This window comes from Mustela putorius, unplaced genomic scaffold (assembly GCF_011764305.1).
Source record: "Mustela putorius furo isolate JIRA1106 unplaced genomic scaffold, ASM1176430v1.1 tig00003869_pilon_pilon_pilon, whole genome shotgun sequence".
In the NCBI taxonomy this organism is placed as follows: Eukaryota; Metazoa; Chordata; class Mammalia; order Carnivora; family Mustelidae; genus Mustela; species Mustela putorius.
The window spans coordinates 9,013,887-9,030,750 of NW_025422021.1; the positions used below are offsets into that span (position 1 = coordinate 9,013,887).

General features: G+C 41.2%; 1 protein-coding gene across 8 annotated transcripts in view; it reads right to left on the reverse strand.

Annotated features, from left to right (window-relative positions):
- The window catches only part of RAPGEF4 (Rap guanine nucleotide exchange factor 4), a 291,090-nt gene that overhangs the window by 109,266 nt on the left and 164,960 nt on the right, over positions 1 to 16,864 (reverse strand). For all 8 annotated transcript variants that reach the window (XM_013052073.2, XM_004744082.3, XM_004744081.3 and 5 more), the window contains 2 exons: positions 13,775 to 13,847; positions 9,559 to 9,578 (listed from right to left, as the gene is read on the reverse strand). In XM_013052073.2, coding sequence (XP_012907527.1) covers positions 9,559 to 9,578; positions 13,775 to 13,847 — 93 coding nt within the window. The remainder of the gene's footprint in view (positions 1 to 9,558; positions 9,579 to 13,774; positions 13,848 to 16,864) is intronic.

The following is a 16,864-nucleotide window of genomic DNA, read 5'->3' on the forward strand; positions in this document are numbered from 1 at the left end:
TTCTTGGGAAAATCTGTTTGATGTACAGGATTGGCACTCAGTATCTTTCTATGGACTTACAGACCAGATACCTCTTTTTTTAAGAAAGTCAAGTTTCAACAATATCACATATTGGATGAGGAGACATAAATGGGTGAGTGCATGAATTGGATACTTTGACTAATTTGGAGGCTTCCAAGTGCTAGTCATCTTACAAAAGAAAATAATATTTACTATTCATATTATCACTTTCACTTTCATCCAAACATTACATGCGACACAACTAAAACTTCAGCTCTCAGGTTAGACGTGCAGAAACACCGGTATGGCCACCAGAGGGAGCCCAAGTGTTTTTCTGATTAAACCAGCCAGCACCGAGAGAAAACACAAAGCCTAAGGGAAGGGGGGGAGGTTGGGCAGAAGACCCACCATTACCTGTTTCAGTCACTTAAAATAATTTCTTGTTGAATGACAGAGCTATTTTTGCATTTATATTGCAAATGCCTTTATGAGGCAGTCTTACATTGCAATGCTTTCATACTTTGAGCGGAAGAATTGGGGAAACATATTTAAAAACCTCACATACCCTAAAACTAGAAGGTCCAGGATAGGCGGTCGTGAAAACATCCATGATGCTCTGCTGTGTCCCCCAAACAGGCCAGGCCTCTTCTCCAGCTTATCTTCATTTTCCTGTTCTTAGTCTATCCTGGTCCATCTTTGTAGTCAACTCTGGGTGTGGTTTCCTCACTTTGTTTGGAACCAGGCTATCAAGTTACAGCACTGAGTGAGCACTTGGTGTGACATGGGAATTTTTCATCCTCCTGGCTGAGCCAAATTATATGGACATTAAAATGAATGACTTTCCATTTGGCATCCTGAAGTCTTCCTAGAACTGAGCATTGGACTAAGTCCTAACAGGATTCAAGAGGACCTCTATAATGCTTCCCCAGAACCCAAGCTCCCCTTGGGGTGCCTGGATGGCTCAGTTGGTTGGGCGTCCCACCCGTGATTTCAGCTTGGGTCATGATCTCAGGGTCGTGAGATGGAGCCCTGCTTGGATCTCTATATTCAGGGTGAAGTTTGCCTGGGATCCTCTCTCCCCCTCCCCTGTTGCACTACCTAAATAAATAAATTAATTAGTGAATATGTGAACAAATAAAATCTTAAAAACAAAACAAAACAAAACCAAATCAGAACCTACTGCCAACCTCAGGGATCTCCTATCCAGGCTGGAGAGATGAGGGCCGAGACGACAGACCAGGGTGTGATCTTGTTTAGAATCAAACTCCAGGGAAACTTAATCTGTTTTAGATTTGAGCGCTATGGAGTTTTGGAATTTTCCGCCTGCCTTATCTTATTTGATCTCCCAACAATTCTTTTACTGTGGTAGGTCAGGGATCACCATGTTCTTGATGAGGAAACCAGGTCATGGAGGTAAGGGACGTATTTGTGTCCTGTCGCAGGCTGTCAAGTGTCAGGGACAGAAACTTAGGCACTTTTGGGGACACAGACTAAAACAATGACTAAGTACTAATTCAGTCCTACCAATGTCTTCTGAGATAAAAAATTATCACCTTCCTTTTCCCTCACGTTACAAGTAAGTGAAAGGCAGCACATTAATTTAATGACTTAGCACTTGTTTTACCCAGTATTTTCATGGTATGCTTTCCTATGTTATTTTTTCATGTCCAGATGGGATAATTTTATGATGTATGCAAATAAATTAACACAAACAAATTAAATTCCACAAGGTTAGGTCCTCCGCTGAATGCTGCTAGATTTAACATGCTTATTAATGCCTTGAAAACGGACTCAAAAGCATTCTTAATAATTTTGACAATGATACCCAACTGGCTGGGGATGGCTGGCCCTTTGGAGAAGTGGAATAAAATTTAAAATGACCTCAACAAGTGAAAAAGATAAAAAGACAAAATTCAATGGAAAGCCCTGCAGAGAGATCCACTCAAGAGAAGGGTGTGTGTGCATGGGGCAGGGGGCGAAATGGGATGAACAAAAGAGAACCACAGAAATGTGGGAGCATTGACTGGGCAATTAAGCAGAAAGGAGCTGGAGGTCCGAGTGACCAATGGGCTCTAAAGACATTAGCAATCTAGATCTGTCATTTTTAAAAGAGAAGGCATGGTACTGGGAGGTACAAATACAGGGAAAACAAATTCAAACTAATTCCCCATCTACAATTTTAAAAAGATCAAGTTTTAGAGTTAAAAAAAAAAATATATGATGTTTTGTTAGGTTCCCAAAATACTCGGAGCTTGGAAGCCGGGTTTTGAGAACCTTGAAAAGGTTCGTACAAAATATAGCTTTTAAAATAATGAAAAGTTTTTTTATTTTAGATCTGATGAAATTAGCCTTGAAAGAGAAAATTCTTGTACTCTGTTCCTTTATTTATGCAATACTCTTGGCCTGGAATATCCTTTCCCTTTCACCTGGGTAACGTCTCCTTTCCATCAGGAGTGCACACAGGCATTGCTGCTTCTGCGAGGCCTGCTCTGAACTCCTCCGCATCTCCCCAAGGAGAATCCCACAAACTCCGCCATGTGTCTCCTCTGAGTATATACCAGGTACTTAGCACTGGCTAAGCACTTGGGATAAATCTTTTCATTAGTCCTTCTGGAAGCCCCCTAGGGTAAGACACTACGGTCACTTCCGCTCTGTAGAGGGAACGGGAAGAGTAAGCTTAACTACCGTGTCCACCTTCCTGGGGTGAGTAAGTGGCAGAGTTGGGACTGTAACTCAGCTGAAGAACTCCGGAGCTTAACTGCTTGTCCCACACTCTCCCAACCACGTGTGCCCATGACTTGTCCTTACACGCTTGTGTCCACATGTCTGCCTCTGTCCAGGGGCTCTAACTCCTTGAAGGAAACAACCAAGCTTTCTTTATTTTCGTGGCACCACAAGGGGCTTGGGATCGATCACCACATGTTTGTTAAATTAAAGATTTTCAACCAAACAGATGGTATGTTTCTGTGGGTATTTTTGAGTCATTCTTTAAAGGAAAATAAAAAATAAAGCTAAATTCAAGTGAACAGAGTTTAAACACTTAAAAAAACTGGCAATAAGAATTCTGAACAATGCTAGATCATATTAGCAAAGGTGGTTTTATCATTTCGTTTTCTGGAAATTTTGAAGAATGAAAACAGTTAAATATATATGCCTACATACATACCTATGTATGTGTTTATATATGTATGTGAATATGTGCATCTCTATCACTTATCTACCTTCAAAGTAATTTTTTTGAAAGGTAAAGAGAATGACCACAGGATATTTTAATATCTATTGCCTCAGGGGAGGCTATCTGACACAGAACTGTTATTAGAAAAGAAACCAAATCCTAAATGACACGTAGTCACTCTATTAATTTATCCAACCTGAGAATGCTACAGATCGCTCTCCTAAACAGAAGACATACTTTGCAAATAATTTGGTTCCAATTTCTCAAAAGAAGAACAATAAAAATTCAGATACATCAAACATAAATGATACCATCTAATTTATTCTCACCGTCAATTGAGATAACATGCCAGCAGCCCCAAGTTACTGGTGATGAGCATAATTGCCTGCAGCACAGGATAAAATATTTCTGGAGACAGCAATCTACTCTCCCATGACTTTGAAATCAGCACTCTCGTACATTACCATTAACATGACATTGTGTTCCTTGCCCCTGCTACCTAGTGGAACTAATTCTCAGCAGCAGGGCCCCGTGGGGAGCGGCCTCATCTCAAGGCCGTGTCATTTTTTCAAGAGAGCAGAGAAGAAGCTGTTGGTTAGGGAGACGGGGGAATCTCGTTTCTTCTATTATCACTATTTTTAACAATTAAGCACTCCTGGGTTCTCCACGGTATTTTGTGGAAGTCAAATTCTGATTACACAGAAACCTGAGAGGAGGTACGGACCCCCAGCTGGGTAAAACAAGGAAAAACTCATGCAATCCTAGAAAACCACCAGCATTGCGACAGTGAAAAGTTCTACTCCATTAAAAACAAAACAAAACAAAAAAAAAACCCCTAAAAACTGTAGAGAAACCGAAAGGAGAGCACTGAAATAATCAGCAAGTGTAATTCATAATCTCAGGAAAGTAATTCTAAAATATACTAACGAACCAGCACCCCAGGACAGCCCAAGATGTGCCATGTCGCCCCCCAAACTCAGAGTAAGCAGGCCTTGGGAACACTGCCGGTAACATTCAGATGCAACAAACACATGGCTTAACTGATACCAGAGGGATGAGGTTTTTAGGCTGTTACCCACATTTACTATTCACTATTTAGATTAAGGGCAACTATGCCTCATCTTAAATATTCAATCACTGCACCACTGCAGGAGCTAGAGAGAGAGAGAGAGATGGCACCATCAGCTTTGTAATAGAGCAGAGGAACAGATGGAACAAAAAAGCAGGAAGAGACTCAGCAAGGGCATTCTGCCCTATAAAATACATAGCTCACAAACACAAAAACAAACATTTCTTCAGAGACTAAGAGCTGATGTTGTCCTTGGCACCTTCGACATTAAGTTGCTGGTGTTCTCCAGGAGGTGGGGTGGGGTAAATGTGGGCTCACCCAGCTACGTGTTCCCATAGGCCGGCTCAAGAAATGAGTGTTTATACTCCCCACACAGGGAGGGACCGAGCCAGCAACACTGCAAAATCTAATCTTCACCTGGGCTGTAAGCAGTGTGTCCTTTAAAAGCAAAATGAGAAAGCAACTCACTTCTCTACATTGATTTTGTATCCTGGTGGGTATTGTGGAGGGCACGTATTGCATGGAGCAGTGGATGTGCTGCATAAACAATGAATTTTGGAACACTGAAAAGAAATAAAATTCAAAAACAAAACAAAACCAAAAAAAAAAAAAAAAAAACCAAAATGAGCAGGCTTAGGATTTTTCTGTCCTTCACAGTTGGTTGGTTTGCCCTTGTCTGTTGAGGTTCCCGCCTTCGGCCGGTTACAGACGCACTGGAAGAGCACTCCTAGCTAACTGTCCTCGCGCTGGAGCAGACGGGATCAGCCGCGAGTTGTAAACCTGTGAACTCCGGCCAAGATGTCTTGATAAGCTCTGGACGCGTTATCAATCATGTTTTAAAAGCAGGATTTTAAGAACTGTTTCCCAGAAACTGTTGGTTTGAATTCAGTAGGTGTTCTAAAGCTGGAGTTAAAAGGTTTTACAGGGTTTTTATGGGTTTCACTAAGTTTTTTTTATTTTATTTTATTTTTTAAAGATTTTACTTATTTATTTGACAGAGAGAGATCACAAGTAGGCAGAGAGGCAGGCAGAGAGAGAGAGGAGGAACAGGCTCCCTGCTGAGCAGAGAGCCCGATGCGGTACTCGATCCCAGGACCCTGAGATCATGACCTGAGCCGAAGGCAGCAGCTTAACACACTGAGCCACCCAGGCGCCCCAAGTTTTTTTATTTTAAGTTTGTTTGAGGATGCACAATTTCCGTTTCCTTCATCTGGCCCAGAATTATAGCTAGTGCATAATAGTAAAATAAGATATTGTTATTTAATAGGTAGGAAAAGTTTTAATTTGTTTTCTTTAACCTTAAAAAAGAGTAGCAATAAATGTTATTATATTCCCTGGAAGTGCCTAACGTTCCTAACCTTTTGACACTAATAGTTACTCTCTTCTTATTCTCCGATTGTCCTTTCCATAATGAGAACTTTCCAGCTGTGTAAATTATTTCCTCCCCATCTGCCATTTAAAGTCCGTGTCTTTATAATAATTTCTAAAAATTCTTCTTTATATAAATGACCCATGATTTTTAAAGGTTTGACAAACTGCTGATTTCAGTCATCTTAAAATAAGACCTACCAAATAGTTTTACAAGACTCCTGAGCTTGCCCATTACTAATTGGTAGCACCAGTTCTTCCAGTACTTAGGAAACCTTAGAGTTCTGAATTGATGATAAGATTTTACTCAAATTCCAGATAGTTAACATGCAGTGTAATGTTAGTTTCCATAGTACAATATAGGGATTCAACACTTCCATGCAATATCCGGTGCAATCACAGCCAGTGCCCTCCTCAGTCCCCATCACCTCTTTGACCCATCCTCGCACTCACCTCCCCTCTGGGACTCATCAGTTTTTCTTTAGGAGTTAAGAGTCTGTTTTTTGGTCTCTCTCTCTCTCTCGTTTTCCCTTTATTTCTTTTGTTTTTTAAATTATGCATACAAGGGAAATCACATTTGTCTTTCTCTGACTGACTTGTTTTGGTTATTATACACTTTAGCTCCAACCATGTTGCAAACAGCAAGATTTCATTCTCTTTTACAGCTGAGTAATATTCCAGCACGTGTGTATGTGTGTGTGTGTGTGTGTGTGTGTGTGTGTACACACACCATATCTTCTTTATGCATTCATCAGTCCATGGACACTTGGGATTTTTCCATAATTGATTGAATTGCTGGATCAACTAGTGTTTTACGATGGGAAGGTACTCTTCCACACTTAGTAGGAACCTCACTAATCACACTGTCAGTGCTATAACTGCCTTAAAAAATGGGGACCTCAACTGATCCTTTTGGAAACTAGATGTTTATAAATATGGAAATGGGATTATTTTGTAATATATTCCTGAGCCTATTTTCTGGCTCTTTCTACACTGAGGAAGAAAAGGATAAACTTCTAAAACTACGTAACTCCATAGCAATTGTCTGTCAAAAGGATGAAGCACAACAGGAACAAAATCTACAGAAGTAGCAGAAAATCATAGACTAGCTCATTTTGCCAAAGGGCCACTGTAACATTCAACTAGAAAGCTTTCTTGTAATTGTGATTTTTAGCATCTGTGTTAAACATGGTCATCTGATAAGGCATATACAGAAGACGGAAAAAACACAACTGGAACAGACCAAAGAGAATAATTTCTTTTGTACAACCAACAGCCCCAAACACTCATAACGTTATCAAAATAGTCTACTTACTTTATTGTTGCAATGGTCATTTTTCTAATATTTTACCCATTAGTTTATAGGTTCCAGTATCCTGTGTCATATCAAGCTAAATGATGTCTCTATCAATTACAGCAAGTAGTAAACAAAATAATGTAGCAAGTTAACTGCCAGCCCATTTGTTTCTACACAAGCGCAATTTATGAACAAGAAAGAAAGTTCCTTTTTTGTAAGGTGAGGCTGCATCTGGAAATAAAACAGAGCTGGCAAGGCAGTTAAACCCCACTTACTGATGCCTGCATATTTGGTTAAAAGTTAAACATGGTGATTAACGAAATCAAAGGTAGGAGCTGGAGAGGAGAATATATTCTCTCCACAAAGAAGCTGTTTGGACACTGAAACAATAGTTTAAGTGCTTTTATTTCAGTCCACAGGCATATTATTGCTATTTAGAAACATAAAGGGAATATAAGATTTCCCAGCATGTAGTTAAAGAAGGTAAAGGATAAAAGAAATCATCATAACACAACTTGTCTCTTATAAAGGAAAAATTCCAATTAACACCCACTTTAAGGCTCTTAGGCTTCTTTTTATCTTTCTAGAGCTTCAACTCTATTCTCGAAAGTCTTTCATCTCATTTGCTTTACTTTGACTGATGGCATTGGAGAGCTTTCTTAATAGCTCATGGTGATATTACATCCATGCTATTTGCGGAGAGAGAAAGAGGGTGCTTTTCTGTTTGCTAGAGAATTTGACATAGAATGAATGACCCAAACAAATACAAATGAACATATATAATGAATAATATAGGGGAGACAGCCTGGCCTGCCCCCTAAATCTTACAGGGCAACATGCTAACAACTCAATATATCTAACTTCCCATAAACTTCAAATTCCTATTTTTGTTACAAAGTGAGCCTCAGGATGACAGCTGGTAGGTCTCTGCTCAGAACATTGTGCCTGTTGTCCCTCTGTGGGGAGGTCTAATCTAAAGGTCATGAGGGACCTAAGAGAGACAGAGCTTCCTTTTGAAGCCTAGAACATTTTAGACGTCCTAGGGCTTGGCCATTCTGTGTGTGCCTTCCACATCGCTGATGGTTCCTTGATGAGGAAGCACCAGGCTCTTTCATCCTCTTTCCTTGGCTAGTGATCCATGTATTATTTGTTTTGGAGTGCTTTGGGACATCCGTATCCAAAATCATGGCAGGATGAGTCTGTTACTATAGACTTTAAGCTTTGTCTTTCTTTGAACCTGATTATCTAGAGCTTTGTTCAACATATAGAGATTTTTTTTTTTAATGGCAAAAGATCAATGGAAAAGTTCATTGAAGAAAGGTATTTTGAGGAAAACCATAAACAAGAGAAGGATAGTTACTTCATAAAAGGGTACGACATTTTTCAGAGGAGGAAAGATCTCGAGAAAATGATACAGATCTTGACAAGATAATAATTACAGTAATAGTCTTAACATTTATGAGCTCTGTTGGACTAGTCTCTATGCTTTCCACAGATTATCCCATTCAATATTTATAATGGCCACTTAGGTGGTCATGACTAACATCCACAATTAAAGATGAGGCAAGGATGTTTCAAGGAGCCAAGTCGCTTATGAGGTCCCATAGCCTAGAACTGAAATCGTCTGCCCGAACCAAGCCACGTGAAATTTTGGTATAACATTCATAGTGACATTGCTGGGTCTGGAACCCAAATTTGTGATGGTACAACAGTGGGCCAGAATCTCAATAGGCCCTTGAAGCCAACATTATGGAAAGGAGACCTAAGGAAAACCAGAGTTTGATCTCTGAAAAGGGATACAGAAATAATCTGAATTGAATGAAATCAGTATCTCTGTCCACAGACACAGGACTAAAAGCAGGGAAAGGAAAATAGAACATTCTGTAATGATTCTGTAATGTTGCCACTTGGGTACAGCAATAGAGGAACATAATGAAAGGGGACGCATCTGAGAGCCACCAAGCACCGCTTCAAATCAGTCACCATATACTCTTCCACCATTAACCCTTCTAGGTTGTTGAGTAAATTAAGATTCCAGTTAATATATAATTCATATTCTTATTTGCATGCAAAGCCGATGCCACTACACCACTACCATCCTTGGAATCTGCACTCGGTACTGGTTCTTGGTGAAAAGTTTGTCCTACACCTACTCTCTTACCTGACTGCCCTTAACGATTAGAGCAATTACTTATTTTAGCTTCCATAGGGAAATACTGACTTTCATGCAGCTTGGATACATTATCAAATCAACGGACCCCGTATTTCATATCTCGTATTCCCACTGAGGAAAAACAATGAATTTTTTGTATGTTATTAAAGCAATGATTTGCTCACTTGCTTGTTTACATCATGGGAAAAAGAAAAACCCTTAGTATTTGTACTCTTTGCCCCTAGAATAACCTTTCTGCAGACTAGTTAACATCAAGGACATGTGACGACCATGTCAGAGCAGTTGACCTTCTCCCCCCTCATATTTCAATGGGACTCACCAAGATGCCAGAATAAGATTAGACAAATATTTATTGCTCTGTTCAATGTGGATGCAGAGCTCTCTGTACTGGTAGGGTTACCATGATTATTATTATTATTATTTTTTTTTTACCTTAGGACAGTTTTTAGAGGCTAGGCAGAGAGAGTGCTACTCACGTTCTCCTTGTCAGGAATCCCTAGAGGAAGAAAAAGAGAGAGAAAGAGCATGAATTTTAAGATTAATCTGTAAAATGGAACTGAAGTCCTTTGCTGAATCAAACAAAGTAAAATTCGGGTGTTTCTAATTTGTGTTTCCATCAAAACTTACATAATGCTGCTTAGAAAAATAGCAGCACCCACCAAAATCTGCACATAAGTAAATGAATGAATCAGGAGCAGGGCTGTGTGCCAGACAACAAAATCTCATGCTTATTTTGTTTTTCTACCATATGCTTTACTTTGCCAGAGGTAAAAATCCATCTCTGATTCATTTACACCATGCAAACAACTAATTCCTCTATGCTGGGCACAGAACACTCAGAATTTGGAACAGACATGTCAACTCTTAAGTGGCACATACCGTATTTTTTATATTTCAGACCACCTCACCATGCTCCAGGCTGTAAACCTAGCTTTAAGCCCTACATAAAAACCACCAGAACACAACTTCCATTTGGGGCAAAGCAAATTCCTGCTTCTCTGAAGTCAGGTCTGAGCCTGGCTGGGTCTGTTTCCAGGGGTGTCCCAGTTTTCTCAGTGAGAAAGTTCACCATTCATCCATTTATGCATTTGTTCATTCATTTATGAACATACTGTGAGCTACAGGCAGGCCCTGGTCCTTTGTACTTCCTTTGGGGCTGTTGACTCTGACGAACATGATCAGGGTGGCCACACAGGAAGGCCCACAGCCCCATAGAACTTAATGCCTCCAGTGCAGTGGGCTAAGTGGCTTTCCACCGAGAAACGGAACCACAGGTGGTTTGTCTGTATGGCTCACCCTCAGGGCAGTTTGAAGTGGTTTGTGACATAAAAATAAAGTAGCTCCAAATTCTGAGTTAACAGCACATTCTGTGTTTAATAATGGGGTACACAAGATGTATACTACTGGCTTTAGAAGAATTGAATGCCCATTTTAATAGACAGTAGTATAATACATAGAAAGGGTAAGAATGGAAGAGACTATCTGGAAACATTCCCTAGTTAAAGTCTGACTCCCACACTGGGATAGTCCCAGGACATAAAAATCCTAGGCAGGAAGCAGGGTGACAGACAGAATCTTAATGGGCAGGTTCGCCATCATTTCCCAAATCTGTCAGAAGCAGTAAGGGTGGCCTAATATCAGCACTCTGAAACTTTGAGTCCCAGCCATCCGTCCATTATTTGATCCACTTGGTCAACAACCATTTGAAAAGACCAGAGTTGATTGTATGAGGAGATACAGAGTGTAACAGAAGCTTCCTTTCTAGGAGTTTCAATAAGATAAATACATAGCACAAATCACCATATCTGAGTGGCTGGAGATTAGGATATTTACAGAGAAATAACACTGAAAAGATGATTTGGGGATATGCAGGAACTTGAATGTTGGGGTAAGGCATTAGCAGTCTTGGAATTTCACCTTTCATGGTAGGCAATGTGCAATCGTTAAAATGTTTCGAGCAACAGAGTGATAGGACCAGAAAAAAGCTGGGGAGGGGTCTGTTCAAAATGAAAAGACACTTAAAACATAAAAATCAGATGCAAGAGCATGGTCCTCAAGGTGCAGTTTGAGCAAAGACATTCAGAGGAGAAAATCGGAGTATGGACTCAGTAGATGATGTGATTAAGGAAAGTCAGATCAGTTATATCAGGTGTGATAATGGTGTTAGGGTTGGAAAAGTCTTTATTTTCAAAACTATCTGCTGAAGTATTTGCGGTAAAATGTGTGTATGTGAGTAGAAGAAGGAAATAAGGCAAATATAAAAATTAAAATATTAGTGCATATTGTTATTAATAAACAAATCAGATTTAAGTATTAAAATACTAATGGTAATTAAAGTGATGAAGACACGGATGTTAACTCTGTCATTCTATATGTTTGAAATTTTTCACAATACAAAGTAAATTTAAAAAGTTCTGTCTAAGTCAGGTATAAGTCAGGTGTAGGATAGACCAAAGGTGAAATACTGAAGACTCAGCCAGCTGAGTCAATCTTGTCCTCAGGTCAGGAGTGATGAGGCCTTTGGCCAAGTGGCTGCAGAAGGAACAGAAAGGAAAAACATGAACCCTGCAAAGGAAGGAGCAAAGGACCAGATGGGTGATTAGCCTCAGTGCATGGAGGTGACATAAGGAAGGACTCTAAAAAGGTTAAGGTTTAGGGACTCTTGGGTGGCTCAGTTGGTTAAACATCTGCCTTTGGCTTAGGTCATGATCCTGGGGTCCTAGAATCAAGCACCACATCAGGCTCCCTGCTCAGCGGGGAGCCTCCTTCTTCCTCTCTCCTGCCACTCCCCCTGCTTGTGCTTCCTCATTCCCTCTCTCTTTCTCTCTGACAGATAAAGAAATAAAATCTTTAAAAAAAACATAAAATGGTTGAGGTTTAGAGGCTGTTATGGGAGAAGAACAGTACAGGTAGGAATCGAAATGTGGCTTTCAGGAGGAGGGATGGGCTTTGTGGGAATAAGGATGTGTTCTGTTGTTGACACTGTGAATTTAAGAGACCAGCAGAACATCCAGGCAGAAAGAGAACCAGCAGTCTTCTGGAAAGCTTGGCTGCCATGGGAAGAATCAAACAGAGGTATTGGTTCAGGAAGTTTGTATCCACTGTAAGAAAGGATGGTCATGGGGAAAGTATAACAGCCAAGACTGGACTCTTGGATAATACCTAAACTGACAGGAAGAGGTACTTTGGAAGAAACCAAACACATGTGGCCAGAGAGATACCAGAAAACCAGGATAAGGCTGCGGGGTGGAGCCTGGGAACTCAGAAAGAAGGGAGCCTGCACATGGAAAGTCATACTCAAAGTCAGAGAGATGGGGAATGGTAATGACAGAGCCTGGCACTGGTTGGTCACTGGAGTCTTTAGATGGTTTGAGTCAAGACGTATAGGGCAGAAGCCAGAGTTGGAGGGGTCAAGAGTGACCAGTGGTGAGGAAATAATAGCTAACACCACAGTGGTGCTCACTCCATGCCTGGCACCCTCTAAACACTTGACATGCTTGGCTTCCTTCAATCCTCACAACAATCTTGTGATGAAACCGAGGCACAGAGAAGTCAAGTGCCTTGCCTGAGGTCACACAGATAGAAGACAGCACAGCTGGGCTTTCAAGTCAAGGACTCTTCATGAGCTGGTCATCCTTACATCAACCAGGAAAGAAAAATCAAGAACATGGGAGGGAAGGAAAGGAAGAAAGGAAGGGAAAGGAAAGGAAAGGAACGGAAAGGGAGACCTGTCTTCCTCCCGCCCCCCCACCCCACCCCAAGGACGGAAGAGAAACTGAGAGAGAGAGGCCAGAGGCTACACAGAAGCTATAACTTAAAGGGCAGTGAACGTGAGGAAGCTCACTTATGATCTTGTAGAGAGGGGGGTCACCTTGGAGTGACAAGCCTGGCAATGAGTGGGAACTAGGGGAACTAGAGAGAAGATCTGAAGGGGGACTCTTACTCAGAAGAGTCCTGGTGTGGAGGCACTGCCTGGTTGGCTCATCACAGTGTCTAACCGCTCCAAAACCCTCAGCACTGGGTATCCTGCTACACATATACATCCAAGAGTGCAAAACAGGGACTCGGCAACAAGCAAGACTCAGGGCCAGTCAGGAGCGCAAAAAGATGCTCTCAACACACTTGAACAGAGAGACTCAGGACACAGGATTTCTTTGAATCGAATGGGCAGCCATGAGAAAGGGATATCACAGAGGAAAACTTCCTGTCTTTTATGATCAGTGAGAGACTGGTCACATAAAAGGCCTGGAGTGAGAGGAGGCCATGATGTGTGAAGAATCAATAACGGCTCGCCCTGCTTTTCTCCTTGACCAAAAGCATCCAAATAGCAAGAGGTTGCGCTTTCAGGTGTCTGGATGTGACTGAGACAAATACATTTCATAAATCCCATTTTTAAAATAGACAGAACCACTAGATTTCAACATAAAACGAAGAGATTCTGAGAAAGCATTTTAAGTATGAAGTTCCAACTGGTATCAGAGCATCCTTCCCTCTATCAGCAAGGACCACAAAATAATACCATGTGAACAATTTTTTAAAAATAACTCAAGTGTGGGCTGGCAGGTCTGTTTATCCACAGAAGAGTCTGGAGACTTACTCTGTCAAACTGGTGTAGGGCATAATTTTTGTCACACGAAAACACATACCACACGACAAATTTTTAGATACAAAATGTTCACATTTTTCACTTACTGTCATTGTTAGAGCCCGTTTCCATAACACCATAAGGAGGAGCCAGAAGTCCTGCCATGTACTGTCGATATTTCTGAAAGACAAGATTGTAAACTCAGCACACAGAGATTTACTCACTTGGAGCACTCGTTTATTTACACACTAAAAAGCCAAAACACTGGGTGTCAGGAAGCCTCTGACTCTAGTATTTGCAAAGCCATCAAATGTGGTCTGTGCTCTGAAATAAAGACGCTCTGTTATAAGGGGTCTTGGTGGATAAGACTGGAAGGGCCCCCTGCCTCTGCCCAGGGAGGGGGTCATACGCCAGCCAGTTCATTTAGGTACTCGTGACTGACGAACCCGATTGCGTGGGATTTTTTCCTCTCCCTTTACCTCTTGCCCTGCTTTTCACTCTGGCAAACACATGCTCAGGTTTTTGTGGAAGGCAGAGACACTTGGTTTTTATAGATGCAGATACAAATAATTGTGCTGCCTTCTTAATAGGTGAATGGTACTGAATCAGCTTTCTTTCAGAGGAAAAAGAAATGCATCTCTGGAAGATGTCTGTTTTGAAAGAAGCTGATTCGCTTCCATTTAACTAGTTCCTTTTACACTGACACCTGCCCGTTATGTGACCTCTAAAGAACTTTTGGTCTGTTGTCAAATAGAATGGTTTGACTTCATTTAGAACTATTTGGATTCCTCTGAATTGTATCCGCCTGATTTTTGGTTCAGGCCTGCCTTAAAACCTGGGGCTCAGCGATCTCTAGTAGCCCCCAAAGTCTGTGCTGTGTTGAAGGGATGAGGCTTGGGGAGCATAAAGCCATCTAGAGCTTCCAGCGAGAGAGGGGTGACATTTACGAAGAATGCAAAATGGATATTAGACATCCTGTCTCCCCAGGTAATAAACACAGCCTCCTCCCCTCTTAGAATGAAAGCCAGGCAATTTTATTTATTGCATGGTGTCATGTATATTTATGGTATCTAATTATGATGACACATAAGTGTTAAATGGAATCAAAAGAATCAACACTCTGAAATGTGCTTGCGGGTTACACAGGCGTCAGCAGAAATGCCTCATCTGTAGCAATGGGCAGCTGGTGACATGCAGTGTTTGAGCAAACATCTGGCCCATTTGGTAGATTTGAATGGTGTTTGTAATGTAACATTGACGGTTCCTCAAAAGAGTTTTCTTCTAGTAAAGATGGGACTAGCTTTTTTTTCCCCTTCTAATCCTTTTTTCTTCCATTCTGAGGCAACTATACTAACACCTGCATGCAAACATTAAAATTCATGATTTTCCCCGCCTCTGAGTTAACTAATCACTCAAACATACCCACAGGACTAATCTATCACCCTGAATTCCTGACATTTCCTTTGATAGCTTCCTAGTTGTGACTTTCTTCTTTCTATGACAACATCTCTTCTTCCTCACGAGAGAGCACTGATTAAGCACATTACTGGGCATGATGTCATGCCGGACTCTGAACAAAGCAGGCTCGTAAAAGCAGATGGGGATTGGGATGTGTTCTGAGAAGGTTTCTTGACCCCCCCTACAGCCTTTTGAGTTCTTACTATTAGCAACTCCTTACACCAGGCTTTTAAAAGAAATAACCTGTGTTAAATTAAAGAAGCAATTTTGGTTTGCTAGGAAATGTTTTGGATGGGGTGAGTGTCCTTTGTCTCAGGAACCCCAATGCCAGTAGCCATCACCTCCACAGAAGCACCTCCCTGCCCTTTAAATGAATGGGCCTTTGCCTTTCTTTAGTTCTGTAGCAATTGGTTCGTTGTTCGTCCATGGAGCGCTGCATCAGGGCTGCTGTTCTGGGAACAGAAAATAGAGCAGCCCTTAGGCAAGCAGAAGGTGGGCCAGATTTTAGGACAGGTATGTACTGAACACCTACTATGTGCAGGCAATGTCCTAGGCACTGGGCTTGTTGCTGAGAACAAGCAGACAGGCCCTTTGCACTTATTAACTATTTCTGCAGCGGAGAGCACCAAGGTTTGCACATAATGGGAACTTGATACTTACCTGTTGAGTTTTACAATTTTTATGGAGAAGATTAAACATGTATAAAAGCAGATATCACCTCACACCAGTCAGAATGGCTAAAATCAACAAGTCAGGAAATGACAGATGCTGGCGAGGATGCGGAGAAAGGGGAACCCTCCTACACTGTTGGTGGGAATGCAAGCTGGTGCAGCCACTCTGGAAAACAGCATGGAGGTTCCTCAAAATGTTGAAAATAGAACTGCCCTATGACCCAGCAATTGCACTACTGGGTATTTACCCTAAAGATACAAACGTAGTGATCCGAAGGGGCACGTGCACCCGAATGTTTATAGCAGCAATGTCCACAATAGCCAAACTATGGAAAGAACCTAGATGTCCATCAACAGATGAATGGATCAAGAAGATGTGGTATATATACACAATGGAATACTATGCAGCCATCAAAAGAAATGAAATCTTGCCATTTGTGACAACATGGATGGAACTAGAGCATATCATGCTTAGCGAAATAAGTCAAGCAGAGAAAGACAACTATCATATGATCTCCCTGATATGAGGAAGTGGTGATGCAACATGGGGGCTTAAGTGGGTAGGAGAAGAATCAATGAACAAGATGGGATTGGGAGGGAGACAAACCATAAGTGACTCTTCATCTTACAAAACAAACTGAGGGTTGCTGGGGGAGGGGGGGTTGAGAGAAGGGGGTGGGATTATGGACATTGTGGGGGTATGTGCTTTGGTGAGTGCTGTGAAGAGTGTAAACCTGGAGATTCACAGACCTGTACCCCTGGGGATAAAAATATATGTTTATAAAAAATAAAAAATTAAAAAAAAAAAAAGCAGAATAAGGCCTACCTCATGTCCAGCCTCAAAAATTATGAACTCATGACCAAATGTTTTTCCCTCTACACTACTATCCACCTGCCCTTTCTGGGATTATTCCATAAATATTTCAGTAGTTATCTCTAAAAGGCAAAGACTCTTTTTCCCCCAAACAAAATTACAATATGACTATCACAACTAAGAAATGTAACATTTCCATAATTTCCATTTGATGTTTCAGCAGAATAACTTCTGGTATAGGGGAGATTGCAAAA